Source organism: Propithecus coquereli, unplaced genomic scaffold (assembly GCF_000956105.1).
Source record: "Propithecus coquereli isolate 6110/MARCELLA unplaced genomic scaffold, Pcoq_1.0 Scaffold137, whole genome shotgun sequence".
Taxonomy (NCBI): Eukaryota; Metazoa; Chordata; class Mammalia; order Primates; family Indriidae; genus Propithecus; species Propithecus coquereli.
In genome coordinates, this window is record NW_012137969.1 from 7767081 (window position 1) to 7783846 (window position 16766).

At 59.0% G+C, this 16766-nt stretch overlaps 1 protein-coding gene across 1 annotated transcript in view; it reads left to right on the forward strand.

The window, feature by feature from the left end:
* Positions 1–16429, forward strand: part of PRKAR1B (protein kinase, cAMP-dependent, regulatory, type I, beta) — a 143607-nt gene extending 127178 nt beyond the window's left edge. The window contains exons 11-12 of the mRNA XM_012639082.1: positions 15051–15132; positions 16114–16429. Of these exons, the coding sequence (XP_012494536.1) occupies positions 15051–15132; positions 16114–16286 (255 nt within the window). The 3' untranslated portion in view covers positions 16287–16429. The remainder of the gene's footprint in view (positions 1–15050; positions 15133–16113) is intronic.
* Positions 16430–16766: the final 337 nt, after the last annotated feature.

Sequence of the window (16766 nt, forward strand, 5' to 3'; positions counted from 1 at the left end):
GCTGTGTCCAGCAGGGAGGGATAGCACCCAGCCTGGCGGGTGAGGGCAGAGCGTGTGGAGGGCGCCAGGCCCGGGAGGCGGGAGGCTGCCAGCTGTCCTGTGACCTCATCCGAATTCAAGTCTCCCGATCGCGCTCTCCAGGAAACTGAGGAGGGTTTGGGCAGGGGGGCCGCAGGTCTCAGCGCAGCTCGAGTTCCCTCCGCGCATTCCGCGATTTGGGCCCGTTTTTCCAGGGGGTGCCCCTCCCTGAGACCTCCCGGCGGCCTGGGGGCAGCTGGACCCTGGTAGACATTTCCCCATAAAAATCCCAAGGCTGAAGTCTCTGCGCTCCCCCACGTTGCCATGGGAACGCTAGATTGGATTTATCTCCTTTCTTAGCAAATTAATTTTATGAATGTCCACAATGTTGAAGCAACTGCAAACACCACATTTCAAAGCCACCCTCGGGCCTGGGAACATTTCCTGCTCCCGGGAGCCGGCTGCTGCGGGAGGCGCACGCAGAACCAGGGTGGCAGATGGCTTAGAATCCGGGGACCTCATCTGGAGACGCTGGGAAGGAGGTTCCCACAGAGCAGGACTGAGAGCCCCGGCGCCCACGTCTGGCCCTGCTCCGGCCCTGTGCAGGGTCAGCCACGCGGCCCCCGCAGGGCTGGGCCACCTGGGGTGTCGCTCTGCGTTCTCGCCTGTGCGGTGTCGCTACTCTCTGTTACTCATCCTTGCCCACGGTTACCCACTGCTCCTGACTACTTTATTGTCACCTTTTGATTTCCACCCTTCCCTCCTTGGGGTCGCCACCTGGGGAAGGTTTAGCAGGAGCTACCAGGGCTGCAGGTAACGCTCAGGCTTCGGCTAGGAGCGTCGTCCCAGGAGCTGGAGAGTCACAAGCCCGGGCCGCCCTGAGGGTGGCCTGGGGGAGGGAGGCACTTGGGAAGGATGCCCAGTCCCATTCTCGGTTTGATGGCAGCCACTGGGGATGGTTTAGGCTGCTTTGCGGAGGAGAGAAACTGTCCGACCCCCTTGCCAAGGGGTCACGCTGGGTCCTGCATGGGGGACAAACTGAAAGAAGCCGGCCAGCCCGAGTGGTGGGCGGTCACCCAGGGGATGGCAGGGACCAAGGCTCTGCGGGTGGACAGGCCACAGCTGTGAAAGGAGGTGACCCACAGACGGGGAAGATGGGGCGGCGGGTTTCAGACACCCACGTGGGAGTAAAGATCTCCAGGTAGAGAAGGCAGAGGTGGGAAGGGTGCCCCAAGGCCAGCAGGGACAACAGAGGCCCCTGCAGAGGCGCAAGCCTGAGGCTTAGGAGCTCCCGGCGGGGAAGGTGGCCAGGCAGTGGGGAGCCCAGACCTTGGAGTAGGCTGGGGGAGTGTCTCACACCCTGGAGCTCCTGGACGAGGAGTTTGGAAGGTCACTTGCTGCGCGAGTAAGAACAGGAGCACTTGCCCAGATGCCACAAACCCCTCCCAGGAGCCAAAGGAGACACCTCAGAGCCGCTGCATCCGCCGCCCTCCCAAGTCCCTCAGCTCCCCAAGGGGCCTCTGGTCGACCTGCCAGAGGCCTGGTGTTTGCTGTGTCCTGGGACACACGGTGCCTGAGGCCGTCTGCATGGCTCACTGGCCTCTCAGGACCTGAAGCCACAAGAGCTCTCTGCTGACCAGCAGGCCCCTCGGGGAGGTCAGGGCAGGCAAGACTGTGGGTGGTGCCAAACCTTCCCTGTCTGGGGGGACTCTCAGAGTCTTGAAGGACAGCCTGCTTGGCCCGGCCTCTTGGACTCACCTCCTCCAACAGAAAAGTAAAAACATTCCTTCTGGGCTGGACTGGAAGAAATGCTTTTCCAGAGTCCCAAGACTGGGCGCAGAGCCCTCCGCCCAGCCCCGCACTGTGACTCCTTGTGCACTCAGGTCTGTGTGGGACCGTGGCAGTTCCCTCCGTGTCTGGCCCTGGGGTGGCCCCATCCGCAATGTTGCTGGTTCCTTGGACCAGGAGATGGCAGGGCTCCCGCAGGAGTCTGGCTTTGCCCCACCTGGTGTCTGTGTGTTGCCAGATGCCACTTGCCATGCCAGTGGCCACCGCCTCTGCTCAGATCCCACTGGGGTGGGTGGAGGCTCTTGGGTGGCTCCAGTGGACGTGGTCCGCAGAGAGGGACACACGTCCACTGGGCTCTGAATTGCCTACTTTCTTGTAGCACGGTGGCCTCGTTGTCGTCCTGGGGCCAGGGAGGGCTGCGTGTCCCAGTGAAGACCCCCTTTGTGGGCGAAGATCCGCCAGGGTCTGTGCGCGATGGCTCTGTCCTCTCCCTGTGGCTGGACGCTTGGCCCGGCAGCTCGGGGAACAGGGGACCAGGGTGCCCAGCTGAGCCGTGAGGTGGCCGCTCCACAGTGACGTCGGGGCGCGTAGCCGCCTTGCCCAGTGCACACGGGTCTACTTGCCTTTCACATTAAGCAGGTTTCCATGTGAGTCGAGGCGCCCTCAGCGGGCCATTGTCTAAGAGCATTGCATGGATGCAGGACCCGGTGAGCTTGCCCACGCCCAGGGCTTCTGAATGTGGAGCGACGGCCTTAAAAAAAGTTACTCAAGTAAAATGCCACTCGGGGCTGAAGATGTGACCCTGACATGTCTGCAGGAAAGGATGGCGCCTCCTCCGTCGGCCCCTGGACAATTTGTGTGGCTCCTTTGACAAGCCCCTTTGCCATGATGTTTTCTTTCTGATTTTTTTTCTTAATGTAAGGAATGTTATAAAAAATTCAACAAACCCTCCCCACAAAAGTACAAAGCCCCGTCCTTTGCCCTGCCTCAACCCCCCCGACAAAGAGACCAGACGAGCCCCCGAGGGCCTGGGCTTTCCACCGCAGACATTTCCAGATCTTGTTTCCCACCCGTATCTCCGCACACCGCCGCGCGGGCGTTCCCAGACGAGACAGATGTGGAATGTATCTGCCGGATTCCAAGGTCCCGGATTATCCCGGACGAGATTCCTGGCACCGGAGTGAGGAGAGTTAAGTACCGTGCAAAGACCATTGCCATAAAGACGGATGTTTTGGCCGGGAAAATCCTAACAGATGCGCAGTTCAGGACAAATCAATTTGTGGGGTGTCTGGCCACGGCACCCCACGCCGTCCACCGCCTGAGCTGGGCTGGCTGCTGTGGCTGTGGCCACGGGACAGCAGGTTGTGGGCTCTCTTGCCTCAGGGGACGGCTCCTCCACTCTGCTCCTCCCAGACCTGGTCACAGGGTCTGGGCCCTGGGGCTTCAGTCCTTCTGGGGTGTCCGTGCACCTGGCAGGCTGGCTCCAGGTGGTAAACAGCGGGCCGGGGGAGGAAGTCATCCTCCTGTGCTCCGACTGTGGCCACACCTGTCTCTCTGACTCGCTTGCCCGTGCCCAGTCCCATAGCTGCGGAGCCCTAGCCTCTGCTGCCCATCCCTGGGCTTGGCCGCTGGGGGACTTAGAGGAAAGGCTCCCGATGGGGGTGGCGTCCCCAGGAGCAGAGCACAAGGCCCCCACCCTGCGGCTCCTGTGCCACCAAAGCAGAAGTAGAGGCACATGGAGAGTGCAAGGGGAGGGTGCTTTGTAGTGCAGTGGTCTGTGGTCCTGCCCTGCACAGGGGGCCCGTGGGAGCCCAGAGCATGACCCCTGCGGAGGGTATGACACTGAGGTTGGCATGAGCCAGGGCTCTAGGGGCCAGGCCCTTTATAAAAATTTTTATTTTTAAAAATTGTGGTAAAATACACATAGCAAAATATATCATCTTAACCATTTTTAAGTATGCAGTTCAGTGGCATTAAGTACGTTTATAATGTTGTGCAGCCATCACCACCATCCCTCTCTGGAACTTTCCATCTTCCCATTGAACGCTCACTCCCCGCCCCCGCCCTGCCCTGGGCTCCCACCAACCTACTCTGTCCTGTCAGTCTGACTGCTCTGTGTGCCACTGAAGTGGACTCACACAGGATTTGTGTTTTTGTGCCGGCCCATTTCACTTAGCAGAGTGTTGCCAAGGTTCATCATTCTGTGGCAGGTCAAGATGTCCTTCCCTTTCTAAGCCCGAACAATATTCCATTGTATGGATGGACCACATTGTGTTTATCCAGCCAGGCCCTTGTTTTATCCTTCTTCTGTGGCCACTGCTAATGGTGGTGATAGGGATGGTGATGATGATGGTGATGATAGTGATGATAGTGAAGGTGGTGATGGTGATGGTGATAGTGATGACAATGATGATAATGATGGTGATGGTGATGATGGTGATGGTGTTGATGAGGATGGTGATGATGGTGGTGATGATGGTAATGATGATGATGATGATGATGATGTGATGGTGATGATGGTAATGATGGTGATGATGGTGATAGTGGTGATGATGGTGGTGATAATGGCAATCGTGGTGATGATGGTGATGATGATGATGGTGATGATGGTAATGATGGTGATGATGGTGATGGTGGTGGTGATGATGGTGATGATGGCGATGGTGATAGTGGTGATAAAATGGTGATGGTGATGGTGATGACAATGATGACGGTGATGATGGTGATGGTGACAGTGGTGATAACGATGGTGATGATAACGATGGTGATGACATTGGTGATGGTGATGTTGGTGGTGACTAACAATTTTTGAGCTTTCACTGTATATCAAACATTTCCATATTTAACTCATTTGATCCTTTGGAGTCTCTGAGGGTCATGACCATTATCCTCCTAATTTTACCGATGAGGAAATGCATTGAGAGGAAAATTCCAGGAGTCCAGACCTCACCAGCCTCCTGGTACTCACCAGACTTGTACAGGCCATGAAGACTTTGACAGTATCCATGGGCACCCATTCCCATGTCCTTGCATGAGTCTCCCCAGTGCCTGGTAGAGTCTCAATAAGTTTGTCTCATTTTACAGTGGGGGAACTGAGGCTCGGAGAAGTGAGACAGTGTGTCTGCAATGCCCAGCTGAGCTGGGCCTGAAGTCCAGACTCCTGTGGGCTGGCGCTGCCCCGATGAGCATGGTGGCTCCACAGGTGCCCAGAAAACTGTTTGCCTTGTTTGCCCCATGAGTCCTCCAGAAACTCCCCACAATGACCAGACCAATTTTAAATAGCAATTCAGGCAAAATAAACATCAGTGCATTTGCCCACCGTGGGAAGTTCCTTTCACCTCTTGTTCAGGCCTTCTGTCGGGGAGGCACTCCTGACCCTCCTATGTGTATTTATAGCCTCTCTGAGCATGAGACTCACCCAGGCAGGAAAAGGGCAACATCATAGACCCTGGCACCCTGGCATAGCCTCAGGTCTGGCTATGAAGGGCACGTTAGATTCAGGCCTTGCTGCCTTGAGGTGCTTCATGGGGGCTTCAGGGAGGTGGCAGCTGGCTGTAGCTGTACCCTGTGGTCATCTGTCCTCCTTTGCATCTGAGGGACAAATTGCTTAGGAGCAAGAGCAGCATGTGTATTCTCCCTTGGATTTTTGGGTTTCCAGAAAGATCTGCTGCTGGAGACACCCAGGCTGAACGCGCTGGGGGTCCCAAGAACCTTCAAAAGCTGCCCAGACCACTGCCCCACCTAGCCTGGCCCTCAAGCATCCCAGAGTGTGGGTGACCCCTGAGGGACCCTCAGAGCATCTGGAATTATTCCTGCCATATTCCCACCCTTGCTAAACAATGAAGAAATGCCACAAAGCCTGTGGTGGGTTTACTCTCCTTTTCCCTCTTGCTGAGCAAATTCAAATTATCCCTCCTGGGGTGGAAGCTCAGGAAGGCACCAGGCAGGTGAATGCAAACACCTGTCATTTGTGGGCCCTGGGTTCTGAGACCTGTGATACTGGGACTGGCAGCTCAGTAAATTGCCACTTGGAGACAATGGAAAATACTCCTGGGCTCCCCTCCTGGGGAGCAGGGTTGGGAGGGAGGGTTGGGAACATAACTGTCACATCCTCCCCTCAGATGCTGGTATCTTCTGCTTTTGAGTTCATTCTGGAGGCACTGTCCGGGTGCCAGGCCCTGCTTTGGGGCACACACTGGGGCACACTCCCACACCCCCACATCATGCAGGGGCCGGAGCAGGTGGTGGGGACCCCCAGGCTGGGACACCATGGCTGTGGTGGGGGCTGGCATCTGCAGAGGCAGGCTAGGGGGATTTTCAGGCTCATTCACCCCTAACTGGAAAAGAAAACTGGGCTATCTCCAGTGAGAGAGGATGAGGGCCAGCTGTGTAGCCTGTCCTCGCAGGTGCATGCAGAGACCCATGGGGGTGGCAGCCCAGGTTGGGTCTGTGGGTGCCTGGCCACCTGCACTGCCCTGGGCTAGCCGCTGGAGGGGAGGGGGCAGGCTCAGTCCCCGGGAGCAGATGCTACTGGGATTAAGAGGTGCGGCTGTGTCAGAGGGTCAGGGTGATTGCCTAGTCAGAGTGGAGATTTCATCAGCTCATTGTGAGGCCTCTGGCACCAGTACCCTGGTCGGCACGTGGAAGGACTCAATACCCATTTGGCCAAGGACTGAGACTCGGCTGAGGAAGTGACTTAGCTGAAGTGGCAGATTGAAGTCCAGGCATCCCAGCTGGAGGGATCGTCTTGACTGGAGGGGTCATCCCGATCAGAGGGGTTGCCCTGGCTGGAGAGGTCACCTTGGCTGGAGGGGTCACCCTGGCTGGAGTCTGGTATCCTTGCTGGCGGGCTCATCCTGGCTGGAGGGGTCACCCTGGCTGGCGGGCTCATCCTGGCTGGAGTGGACACCCTGGCTAGGGTCCGGCATCCTGGCTGGAGGGGATGGACGCCCAGGCCTCTCAGAGGAAGGTCTGTGCTCAGCCAGGCTAGTGGCTGGAGAGGGGAGAGCCACAGAGGGAGGCTGAATTGTTGCTGGGTCCCTGTTTGGAAAGACCTCGAGGCCATGTGAGCAGACTGGCCATGCTCTGTGGTGACAGGGACCTGTTTGGAGCTCTCTCTGGAGCCCTCTGTGATGTCTGGGTGGAGAGGCAGTGATGGAGCCCCCGGCGAGAGAGAGACCCTGGGAGCCAGAGCTTGTCGTCTCACGGGGGTGCGGGCCATGGTGGGAAGGGGGAAGAACCCTCAGCGCTGCTGTGGGTGGGGGCTCAGCTTAGTGGGGCCTGTAGACAGAGATGCTCGGGGTGGGCAGACGACTGCCCAGCTGGAGGTGCCCCGGCCTCACGCAGACACTTGCGGTTGAAGCCACCTGGACCTGGCAGAGCAGTGACAGCTGTCCCCCGACACCCCGCTGAGAGGTGGAGGGAGCCTGGGTGGTGCCTTGGGGCTGGTCTGGAAGTGGCCTGCGCAGCCCCCTGGGGACAGGCCCCTTCCCCATCTTGACAGGCAGCAGGAGTGAACTGTGGCCATGTCTGCCTGGGGCCGCTGCTTGCCCTGGTTCACGGAACCCGCGGATGCTCTCGCACAGATGGCAGGGGAGGAACTGGGCCGCAGAAGGGCATTGAGGGCAGGAATCGGTGCGTTTAGCTGGTGGCCATATGCTCTCCTATCCTGCTCTTCATACGCAATGGCGGGAGCTGGCACAGCCAACATGCACGTCCCCCCTACCCGCTGCCCCAGGAACACCTGCTGGAGCTTCTGTTACAGCTGCTTTGCGTCCACCGAATGGGCAGCGCCTGGCCTCAGAGAGGACTGTGGTAATGACCAGTTTGCAGATCGGAAGACTCTGAACCACACAGGGCTTTAATTGCCCCTCCTGATTTGCAGGCAGTGGGGGGACAGTGCAGGGCTGCCACCTGTCCCCTCCTTGGAGCCCTGGCGCCAGATGCACGACAATGTCTTGTTTTCCCACAGAAGCTGCTGGGCCGTGCTTCGCCAGGGCCCAGACTTCATGGATGATCCATTAAGCGCTGGCATGAAAACTGACCCCGGGCTGCTCACCAGCCAAAGTGTGTTTTTGCAGTTGTTTCAGGGACAGTTTGCAGCCTGAGGTGTGACGTCACAGGCACCTTCTCAGCCAGCCTCGCCGAGGAGGCAGGGCAGGGTGTGTGCAGGGAAGTGGCTCAGCTGCCTCCGTAATACCTGGGATTCTCACTGGTCTCGGAGCGCACACAAGTCACTGCCGCAGGGGCAGAAGTGGGTTTGGGTGGAGGGAGTTTCAGTTGAAGTCACTCTCCCTGTGGAGAAAGCAGTGTTTGTTGCAATGGTTGCTTTTTAAAAAGCTTTAAAAACTGCATTGTGGGACTCGTTTACTCAGGAGAAATCACAGAGCTACTTGGGAGGGGTTTTACAGGCATGGGCTGGTGTAATCCTCCATGTGCACGTGTGTGTGTGTGTGCGCAGGTAGTTGTATGTGCACAGGTGTGGGCATGTTTGTGTGTGCATAGGTATGTGTGCATCTATTTGTGCACACGTATGTGTGCACAGGTGTGTGCACCGGGTGTGTGTGTTTGTGTGTGCACAGGTGTGTGTGCGTGTGCTCCTGTGTAGGATTCTGCTTTTGCTTAAATGCAGAAACACACAGTCATGCATACACGTGACACACGCGCATACGCGTGAAACACAAAGGCATCGGGAAAGCCGATTTTCCGGGCTTTGAGGAGTTTTGTGAGATGGGAACTTGCCGTCCGTCCACTCTTCCTGTTTACTCACGTGTTCGCCGCCCTCGTGATAATCCGTGAAACTTGACGTGCGGAACATTTCTGAAGCAAAGGTCGTCTGCCCTCACCCTGCCCCGTCCCGTCTCACAGACGAGGAGGCCGCGGCTCGAGAAGCCAAGTGCCTGCCTGGGACTGGCTGGCGCGTTGCGGGGCCGGGTCTGCGCCCAGACTCTTGGGCTTGGCTTGCGGCCTGTCTTCCTGCTGACTTGTTGTCCTGGACACCCCGCGTGCCTCCTCAGTCCCATCCGGTTTCTGGTTGAGGTGGGAAAAAGCCCCCGGTGAGGCTGGAGTATCTGACACCTCTCTGGCTCCTGCCTCCTTGTGTTTACTTATTTAGTACTTCCTAATTTATGGAAAGTGATAGAGGTTCACATTTATGGGAGTGATACTAATACTAAGTTTCTTTTAAAATATATGTACTTAGCCAGGCGTGGTGGTGCGCACCTGTAGTCCCGGCTCCTCGGGTGCCTGAGGTGGGAGGATGACTTGAGCCCAGGAGTTCAAGTCCAGCCTGAGCAACATAGTGAGACCCCGTTTTTAAAAAAATGCATAAATAAAAAATAAAATAAAATGTACTTATTTAGATAAAGTAAATGTGTTTTCCTCTTCTAGTACTTCATGTAAAGGGACTCAGCCCGTGCGTACCTCAATCCGGCCCCCTGCACTCCACAGCCTGTCTTGAGGCCCTTGCTCACTCCTATCACACGCATGTGATGTTCTGCTGTAGGAGTAGACCACGGTTTCCTCATGCTCCTCTGGGTGGCGTCCGCGCTGTATCCAGCCTGGGCTGTGAGCGCCGTGGACTTGGGCTCTGGTACCCGCCCGGCGTGAGCCACGGATGGGGTCCCCTTGTCCTGGGAAGCCGTCCTTCACCCCTCGGGGCTTGTGCTGGGCGCTGGGCAAGCTGACCACCAGCCGCCGGGTGGGGCAGGCCCCTGCTGATGGCCCTGCCCACCCCTGCTCTGGCCCCTTCCCCTCCCAGCCTTGGCACTGGCCACTGCTCGCTGCCTGGGATGCGTGGGCTCCTCGTGCCCGCAGACAGCTTGAAGGTCACTGTCGGGGTTGCGTCTTCACCAACCGTCCCTCAAGTGGTCTCCTTTGCTTGTCGGCAGAGTCTGTCGCCTGCACCAGCACACTGGCTCCAGGCAGGTAGCTGTGCCTGCGCTGTCTGCTGCCGTAATTCCAGCTGTAGAACAGTGCTGGCGCGTAGCAGCTGCTCGATGGATATTGGGTGAATGGGTGAAGGCATGCCTAAAAGAATGAATGGCAGGCAGATGTGTCGTAGCTCTGAGAGAGGCGAATGACCTGGGTCCCGGGGACGGGCTGCGGCAAGCTTGCCGTCTGCGCCTGTGGCACCGTCTTCTCCTCAGGTGGTGGCCCCCAAAGCAGGGACCTCGTCTCCCCATCTGCCCCCGGCTCTGTGATCTGACTCACCAGGTCAGGGCTCCTCTGAGCGCAAAGAAGTTGAGGCTTCCCGCCAGCGAGTGGGGCTGCCCCGAGGGATGGGAGCCCCCTTCCGTGAGTGGGTCACACTGAGACCTCGGTGGCTTCCTTCTTAGCAAAGCCACACCTGCCCACTGTGGAAAATCAGAAAGTTGAATTTGTTTTTGATTTTGCAAAAAAATTTAAAAAAACAAAATAGTGACGAGGACACAGGTCCTGGGTAATCACCGTTGCAGAGAACCAGGGTGACGTCCTGTGGTGCCGCTCCCTGTGGGCATGTGACCTGGGTTATTTTTAGCGTCGGGTTAGAGGCAGTAAGTGGGAAATTTGGGGAATATGACCTAGAGTTTTGGCAAGTATGTTTTTCCAGCCCAAAAACTCCAGACTCACAATCCTCCTGAGATGTCTGTGCTGCTTTCTCGGCAGTCTGGGAAGCAGGGCCTGGACGGGACAGTGTTGTTTCCAGGAGCTTTCTATGGCATGGAGGCACTGGCCTGTCTCACGTTGGGCAGCCTAGGGAACTGAGCACGCGGTGGTCGTGGCAGCGGCCCGTGTCCTGGGAGCACTCCGCCCTGCTGGCGGCAGGTCACCCTCTGACATGTCGGCCCTGTTCCTTCCCCTGCTCCCTCTGCTCCCAGACGCACATCGCACACAGGTGGTTGTGGGTGGGCAGTCACAGGAGGGGACCGTCACTGCCATCACCTCCAGTGCTCTGGGGGTGTATCAGTCAGGGTGAGAGAGCAGGCTGCTGTAACAAGAAGACCCCAAAACAATGCAGTGGAAAGAACAGACATGTGTCCTTCCTTCTTGTGAAGTGACAGTTGGTGGATGTCCTGGGGGTGAGTCCGTGGCCCCTTTTGTTTTGTGGCTCTGCATGGTTGAGGCTGGACTTTCGGCACTCGGGGTTCCCGTGGCTGGGATGGGGCAGGGTGAGGGAACGTGGCCACGTGACTCCATCACCTGCAGGGAGGCCTGGAGGACGTCCCTCGCAGGGCAGCCCCTGGTCCACCACAGGGAAGGGAGGAGTTGGTGACGGCCACTGGCTGTCCCTGTGGTTTCTGTTTATTGGGTCTTGGCATGTGACTGTTCATTTCATCGTCACACTTGCTTGGGAGGGTCTCTAGTTATCCCAGTTTACAGAGGAGGAAACTGAGGCTTGGGGAGGGCAATTGATGGCCTGAGAGAAGCGGTAGAGCCAGGATTTGAGCCCCCCAGGCTGCTCATCCCAGGTGGAGATGGGAGGGCAGTGGAGGGCACCCCACGCCCACCTGCCAGCCGAGGAGAGTGTGCTCCACCCCTGCTCCGTGTGGACTCTGGCTGGAAACTGGGAAGCTGCAGCAGCTGGGTGGGGGTGCAGAGGCTGCTCCCGGCCCTCCATGGCCAGGTCAGGTGGAGGCGCGGGCGCCGCAGAGGGGCCTGCTGCTGGCAGGGCAGGGGCGGCTGAGTGGCCACATTTGGTGCACATGAATTTGGTGGTTTTGCACAACACCCTTCAAGTGTCGTGGGAGCTGGTCGAGTAGCCTGTCTTCCATGACCGAGGCTGTCCCAGCCCTGGGGGCGGATGCTGGGCCCCCATCCCCAAAGCACAGTGGTCTGAGTTCAGGACGGCTACACGGGGTGCGTTTGGAGAAAAGATGAACTTAGCCGCAGACACGGGCGGTTGATGTGCTGGGACTCTTGGAGTCTCGGATAGAACCCTTGGGCAATGCTCGGCCCTTTCGTGGAGCAGGGGGTGTCAGACAATCTTTGTGGACGGCCTCCCTGAGTGGTGGTCTCGTGAGAGCCTTGCTGGGGGTCCTTGCAAAGGCCACAGGGTTATAGGTAGGGGGGTGGTGCCTGGGTGCTCGGGGCACCAGGAACTGAGCACCCCGCAGCAAACGCCGTCGTGGGGAGTTCAGAGCCTGGAGACAAGGCGTGGAAGGGGCTGTGCTGCCCCGTAGCCCGAGTTCAGGGCAGGTGTATTCCAGAGAGGGGTCTCTGGAGGGCCGGGGGGCTGCAGGGACCGGCAGATGAACAAAGCTGACCGCCGGGCTGCCCGAGAACGAGGCACCCAGGGGCACGGGCCAGCCTTGTAGTAAGCCCACACTGCCCAGCGGGCTCGAGGCTCTATCCTCTGCCAAATCGCCGAAGCTTTCCTCTCCACACAATTCTGCCTCTGTGTGGCCTGGGCCAAGTTGCTTAACCTCTCTGGGCTTCCACCTGTGAATGGACAAATCGCAGATGCCCTGAATGGGGCATGTGAAGGCCTGGGCGCAGGATCTGTCTGGGGTGTCAGGGACGGGGTCTGGCCCAAAGATGCTGTCTGGGGTGTCAGGGAGGGGGTCTGGCCCAAAGATGCTCACGTTGTAAAACAGTCGATCCGTGTGGCAACGTCATCTCATCCATGCCAGCAGCTGCGAGGTGGCCACGAGGAAGTGCTGCCGACCACAGCTATGAGGCCTCCTGAGTCCAGAGATGATCGAGGGTGGAAAAGGTGCCTTTGCACCAAGACACTGCAATAAATGGTGAATGGTGACAGCTGGGCAGATGGCAGCGGTGCCCGTGGTGGGTGGCCCCTGCCTGCCTCTTCCCTCCCTGCAGAATCCCCGGCCCTGGCCCCGTCCCAGAGCAGGTGAATCTAGTCCCGTTGGGCCTCCCATCCCCCCAACAATTGGTCAGGGTGAAGGTGAGACCCGCTCTGGCCAATGATGGAAGCGAAGTTTCTGGAAGCTTCTGGAAAGGTTTCCCATTGATGAGGAGACTTGCTGGAGGAAGACCTGGGTTCTCTTTTTCCTGCTGATGGCATGAGGGTGGCATGTGGTGGCTCCTGGGACCATGGCAGCCTCTGCGCCACTGCGAGGCACCCGGCGGGTCCCAGAGCAGGGGACAAGAGCAAGTCTGGGCTCCTGACACGTCTCTGAGCCGCGGAACCAGCCAAAGCCCCGGCTCTGTGGGGCAATCACCCCGTTAGACTCAACAAGCTCAAGTTGGGTTTCTGCTGTTTGGGGTCAAAAGCATCTGAACATTGACCCCAGCCCGAGTTTCGCCGAGTAATTCCGTGAACCCGAAGATTTCAGGTCCATCCCCCAGACTCCGAAAGAGGGAAATGGCCCCAATTTTAAAACAAAGTTGTTAAAATGAATGTGAAAGGCACACAAAGTGTACGTGTAATAAATAGAAAGATATAAATGTTACGTTGGGTCAAGGCAATGGGCTGCCAAGACAGATCAGGCCTCTCATAGCCGTTCTCGTGTGTGGGGGCCTGGGCAGCTCCAGACCCCTCTGAGCACCGCACAGTCTTGTGACACTGAATTCTCAGGGCGGCAGAAACTTTGAAGACTGGGGAGCCAGAGCTCCGGCCTCTGGGAGGAGCCGGCCAGGCCGGGAGCTTCCACATGGTGCCCAGAGCTTCGCCCAGGACCCCGGGCAGGGAGGACAGCTGGGAGCTGCTCCGTCCCCCTCTGTCTGGCGTCTGCACTGTCCCTGGGACTCTGGGCTGGGCAGGGTTTGTTGGCGCCCCTTAGGGTCCACTCCGTTTACCCCCCTGCCCGGCTGCAGTGCTCGGTGGAGCAGTGTGTTTACACGACCCGCTCCATCCATCAGCTGGATGCATAAACACGGGAGCCGAGTGGCCCCGTGGCCGGATCAGGGGGCCGGGGAGGGGGACCCAGCTGAGGGGGGCTGCCAGTTGGTGCCTGGAGATTCCAGGCACGGCGGGCACAGCAGGGTGTCCTGACCTAAGTCTCCCAGACTGTGGAGAGGTGGGGGTTACTCATTAACTGGCACAGCGTTTTATGAGGCTGGGTGAGCCCGGGTGAACCGAGCCCACCTTGGAATGACGCGCTCGCTCATGCCGAGTGGGTCGCTCTGAGAGGGCGCCGGGCTGCAGGCCACCCGGGGCTGGGGGCAAGTGGGCCCTGGGTACCTGAACCACACCAGGACCCTGGAGGGCCAGGCTGCGGGTGCCTCAGTCTCCCAGACACTCCTGACGCGTGTGCGCCTCTGCGGTCAATGAAGGGCTCTGCCTGTGGGGACTCGGGACTGGTCAGAGGGAGGCGCGAGGCTGAGTTAACCTGGGAGGCTTTGAGGCCAGCGTGTGCAGGGCTCAGCCAGGTGATGTTTACCGAGGCCTGCTGGCGGTGTGCACTGGGTGGCTTACGGAAGCCTCTCTTTTAATCCTCCGGACAGCCCCGAGGTGTAGTTAGGACGATGCCTGGGTTACAGGTGCAGAAACAGCTCAGATGGGGTCGAGGCCTTGCCCAGTGTCACACCACAGCCCAGGCAAGGTCCGGGCCAGACCTCCCGCGACACAGCCCAAGCTCTCTCCGTAGCAGGCTGCAGCTTTCAACGCCCAGGCTGCTCGCAAGGCAGGTCGAGTGTGGGGGACATTCGGCCGCCCAGTCTGCCCCCGACTCTGGGTCCCGCTGTCCGAAGGCTGAATCTTTAATGTGTAACGAGTTCCATGGCAGCAGCCCTGTGGTATTCTGCCCACAGCCCTGGTTTAATCATTGAGCTGGGAAAATCCGCAGAGCCCCTGCCTGCTCCCCTGTTTGGGGGGTCAGGAAGGAGCCTAGCGGGTGTGTGACCCTGAGACAACACTCCTCCCTGTCCCCGGGGAGCGCCCGGCGCGGCTGGACGCGCTCCCAGTCCTTGAGAGTCAATCCAAGGTCAGCCTGAAGCCAGCAGCCCTGCGACAAAGACATAGACCCCTTGGGGAACGTGCCCAGGGTTTTCCCACTGGCCTCAGCAGGTGCAGGATGCTTGGTGGGTTTCTATTTCAGAGGAGCTCTCTGTGTGTCCAAACGAAAGTGGGGACTGGGCCCGGCTGGATGGGGTCCCCAGGAAGGTGCCCGCAGTGCTCGGATCCACCGCAGGTGTCCTCAAAGAAACAGTGGGATTGAGTTTAAAAACAGCGGCTCGTGGAAAGGAGCCAGGTGGGAGGCGGGAATTGGGGCAGCAGCCCCCTGCTGGGTGGCCCCCTCACTGTGCCCCCACCCATGGCCCAGCCTGACTGACTCTCACCTGTCCCCAACCTCAACCCACAGGGCATCGCGTCCGTCCTGCAGCGCCGATCCCCCGATGAGGAGTACGTGGAGGTGGGGCGCCTCGGGCCCTCCGACTACTTTGGTGAGTCCAGTGTCCCCTCCTCGTGGCTGCCCCGTCTCACTGGGAGCCAGGAAGGCCCTGAGGTGGGGAGATGTGAGGGCTTCCCCTGGGTTCCTGGGTTGGGCCCGTGGACGACGGGTGAGCCCCAGTGTGGCTTCATCCCCTCACTGGAAGGTCCTGAGCCTGCCTAGGTCCCCAGGGACAACGAGGCCTGTGTGTGGGCTCCCCCAGAGAGGACATGACCTTGGGGGAGGCACCCTCCTGCTGCAGAGGGACACAGTGGAGCCATCAGTCCCCAGTGTTCCTGCAGCTGTGGGCTGGGTCCTACGGAAGACCTGGGCACACCTGAGCACACCTGGGCACACCTGGGCACACCTGGACATTCCCACAGCTGGGGGAACTGGGACCCGAGAGAGGCCTGATCCCACCTGGGCACACCTGGACGTTTCCACAGCTGGAAGTTGGGTCTTCAGAGAGGCCTGAGCACACCTGGGCACACCTGGACATTCCCACAGCTGGGGGGTGGGCCCTGAGAGAGGCATCCCACCTGGGCACACCTGGACGTTTCCACAGCTGGAAGTTGGGTCTTCAGAGAGGCCTGAGCACACCTGGGCACACCTGGACATTCCCACAGCTGGGGGGTGGGCCCTGAGAGAGGCCTGAGCACACCTGGACACTCCCACAGCTGGGGGATGGCTCCTGAGTGAGGCCTGGGCAGTGCACCACAGTGCCTGCTATAGGTGGGGTTGCCCAACAAAATGCAGGACGATGCCTAGACTTTGAAGTTCAGATAAACCATGAGTAACTTGTTGGTATAAGTATATCCCAAATGTTTCATGGCCACACTTCTCCTAAAAAGATTTTATTTTCATGTATTTGAAATTCACATTTTCCTGCATCCTGGTGTGGTTCTTCTCTTTAAGAAGAGCAGCTTCTGGGGGTCCCTGCTGCAGCCTCAGGCGCCTCAGCCCCGGCCCCTGACCACCCCTCTCCGCCTTCCAGGGGAGATCGCCCTGCTGCTGAACCGGCCGCGTGCGGCCACGGTCGTGGCCCGGGGACCCCTCAAGTGCGTCAAACTGGACCGGCCCCGCTTTGAGCGCGTGCTGGGCCCCTGCTCCGAGATCCTGAAGAGGAACATCCAGCGCTACAACAGCTTCATCTCCCTCACCGTCTGAGCCGCCGACCGCGCCGGTGTGGTGGCCGTGTGTGCTTGTCTGTGTCGGGAGGCGGCGGCCGGGCGGGGCTGGTGTCCGGCCATGTGGGGGCTGCCCCTTCCCTGGACTCACTGTTTGGAATAAATAATCACCTCGTGCATTTCAAAAACAAAGGGCAAGTGAGCCAAATGCACCCAAGACCAAGGACACGGCAGGCCAAGCTCCTTCCCATGTTCCCTCGTCAGCCTCCGTGGGTGTGTCGCGGGGACCCCATCCCTCCGACAGTCATCTGGTGGCCCTCATAGCGCTTCTACCCAGAACCTGGCCAGGACTTTGGCCCCAGGGCCCCCAGACCCTAGGATGTCCAAGGGTGGGATAGATCGTGTCAAATGGGGCTGTCCCCAGAGGGTCATAGGCTGAGAGCGAGAAGCTGAGGCTGAAGAGAGAGGGCCACGAGCTCCACTCCCTCCACTCCCTCCACCACATACCCGCCTGCCAGGG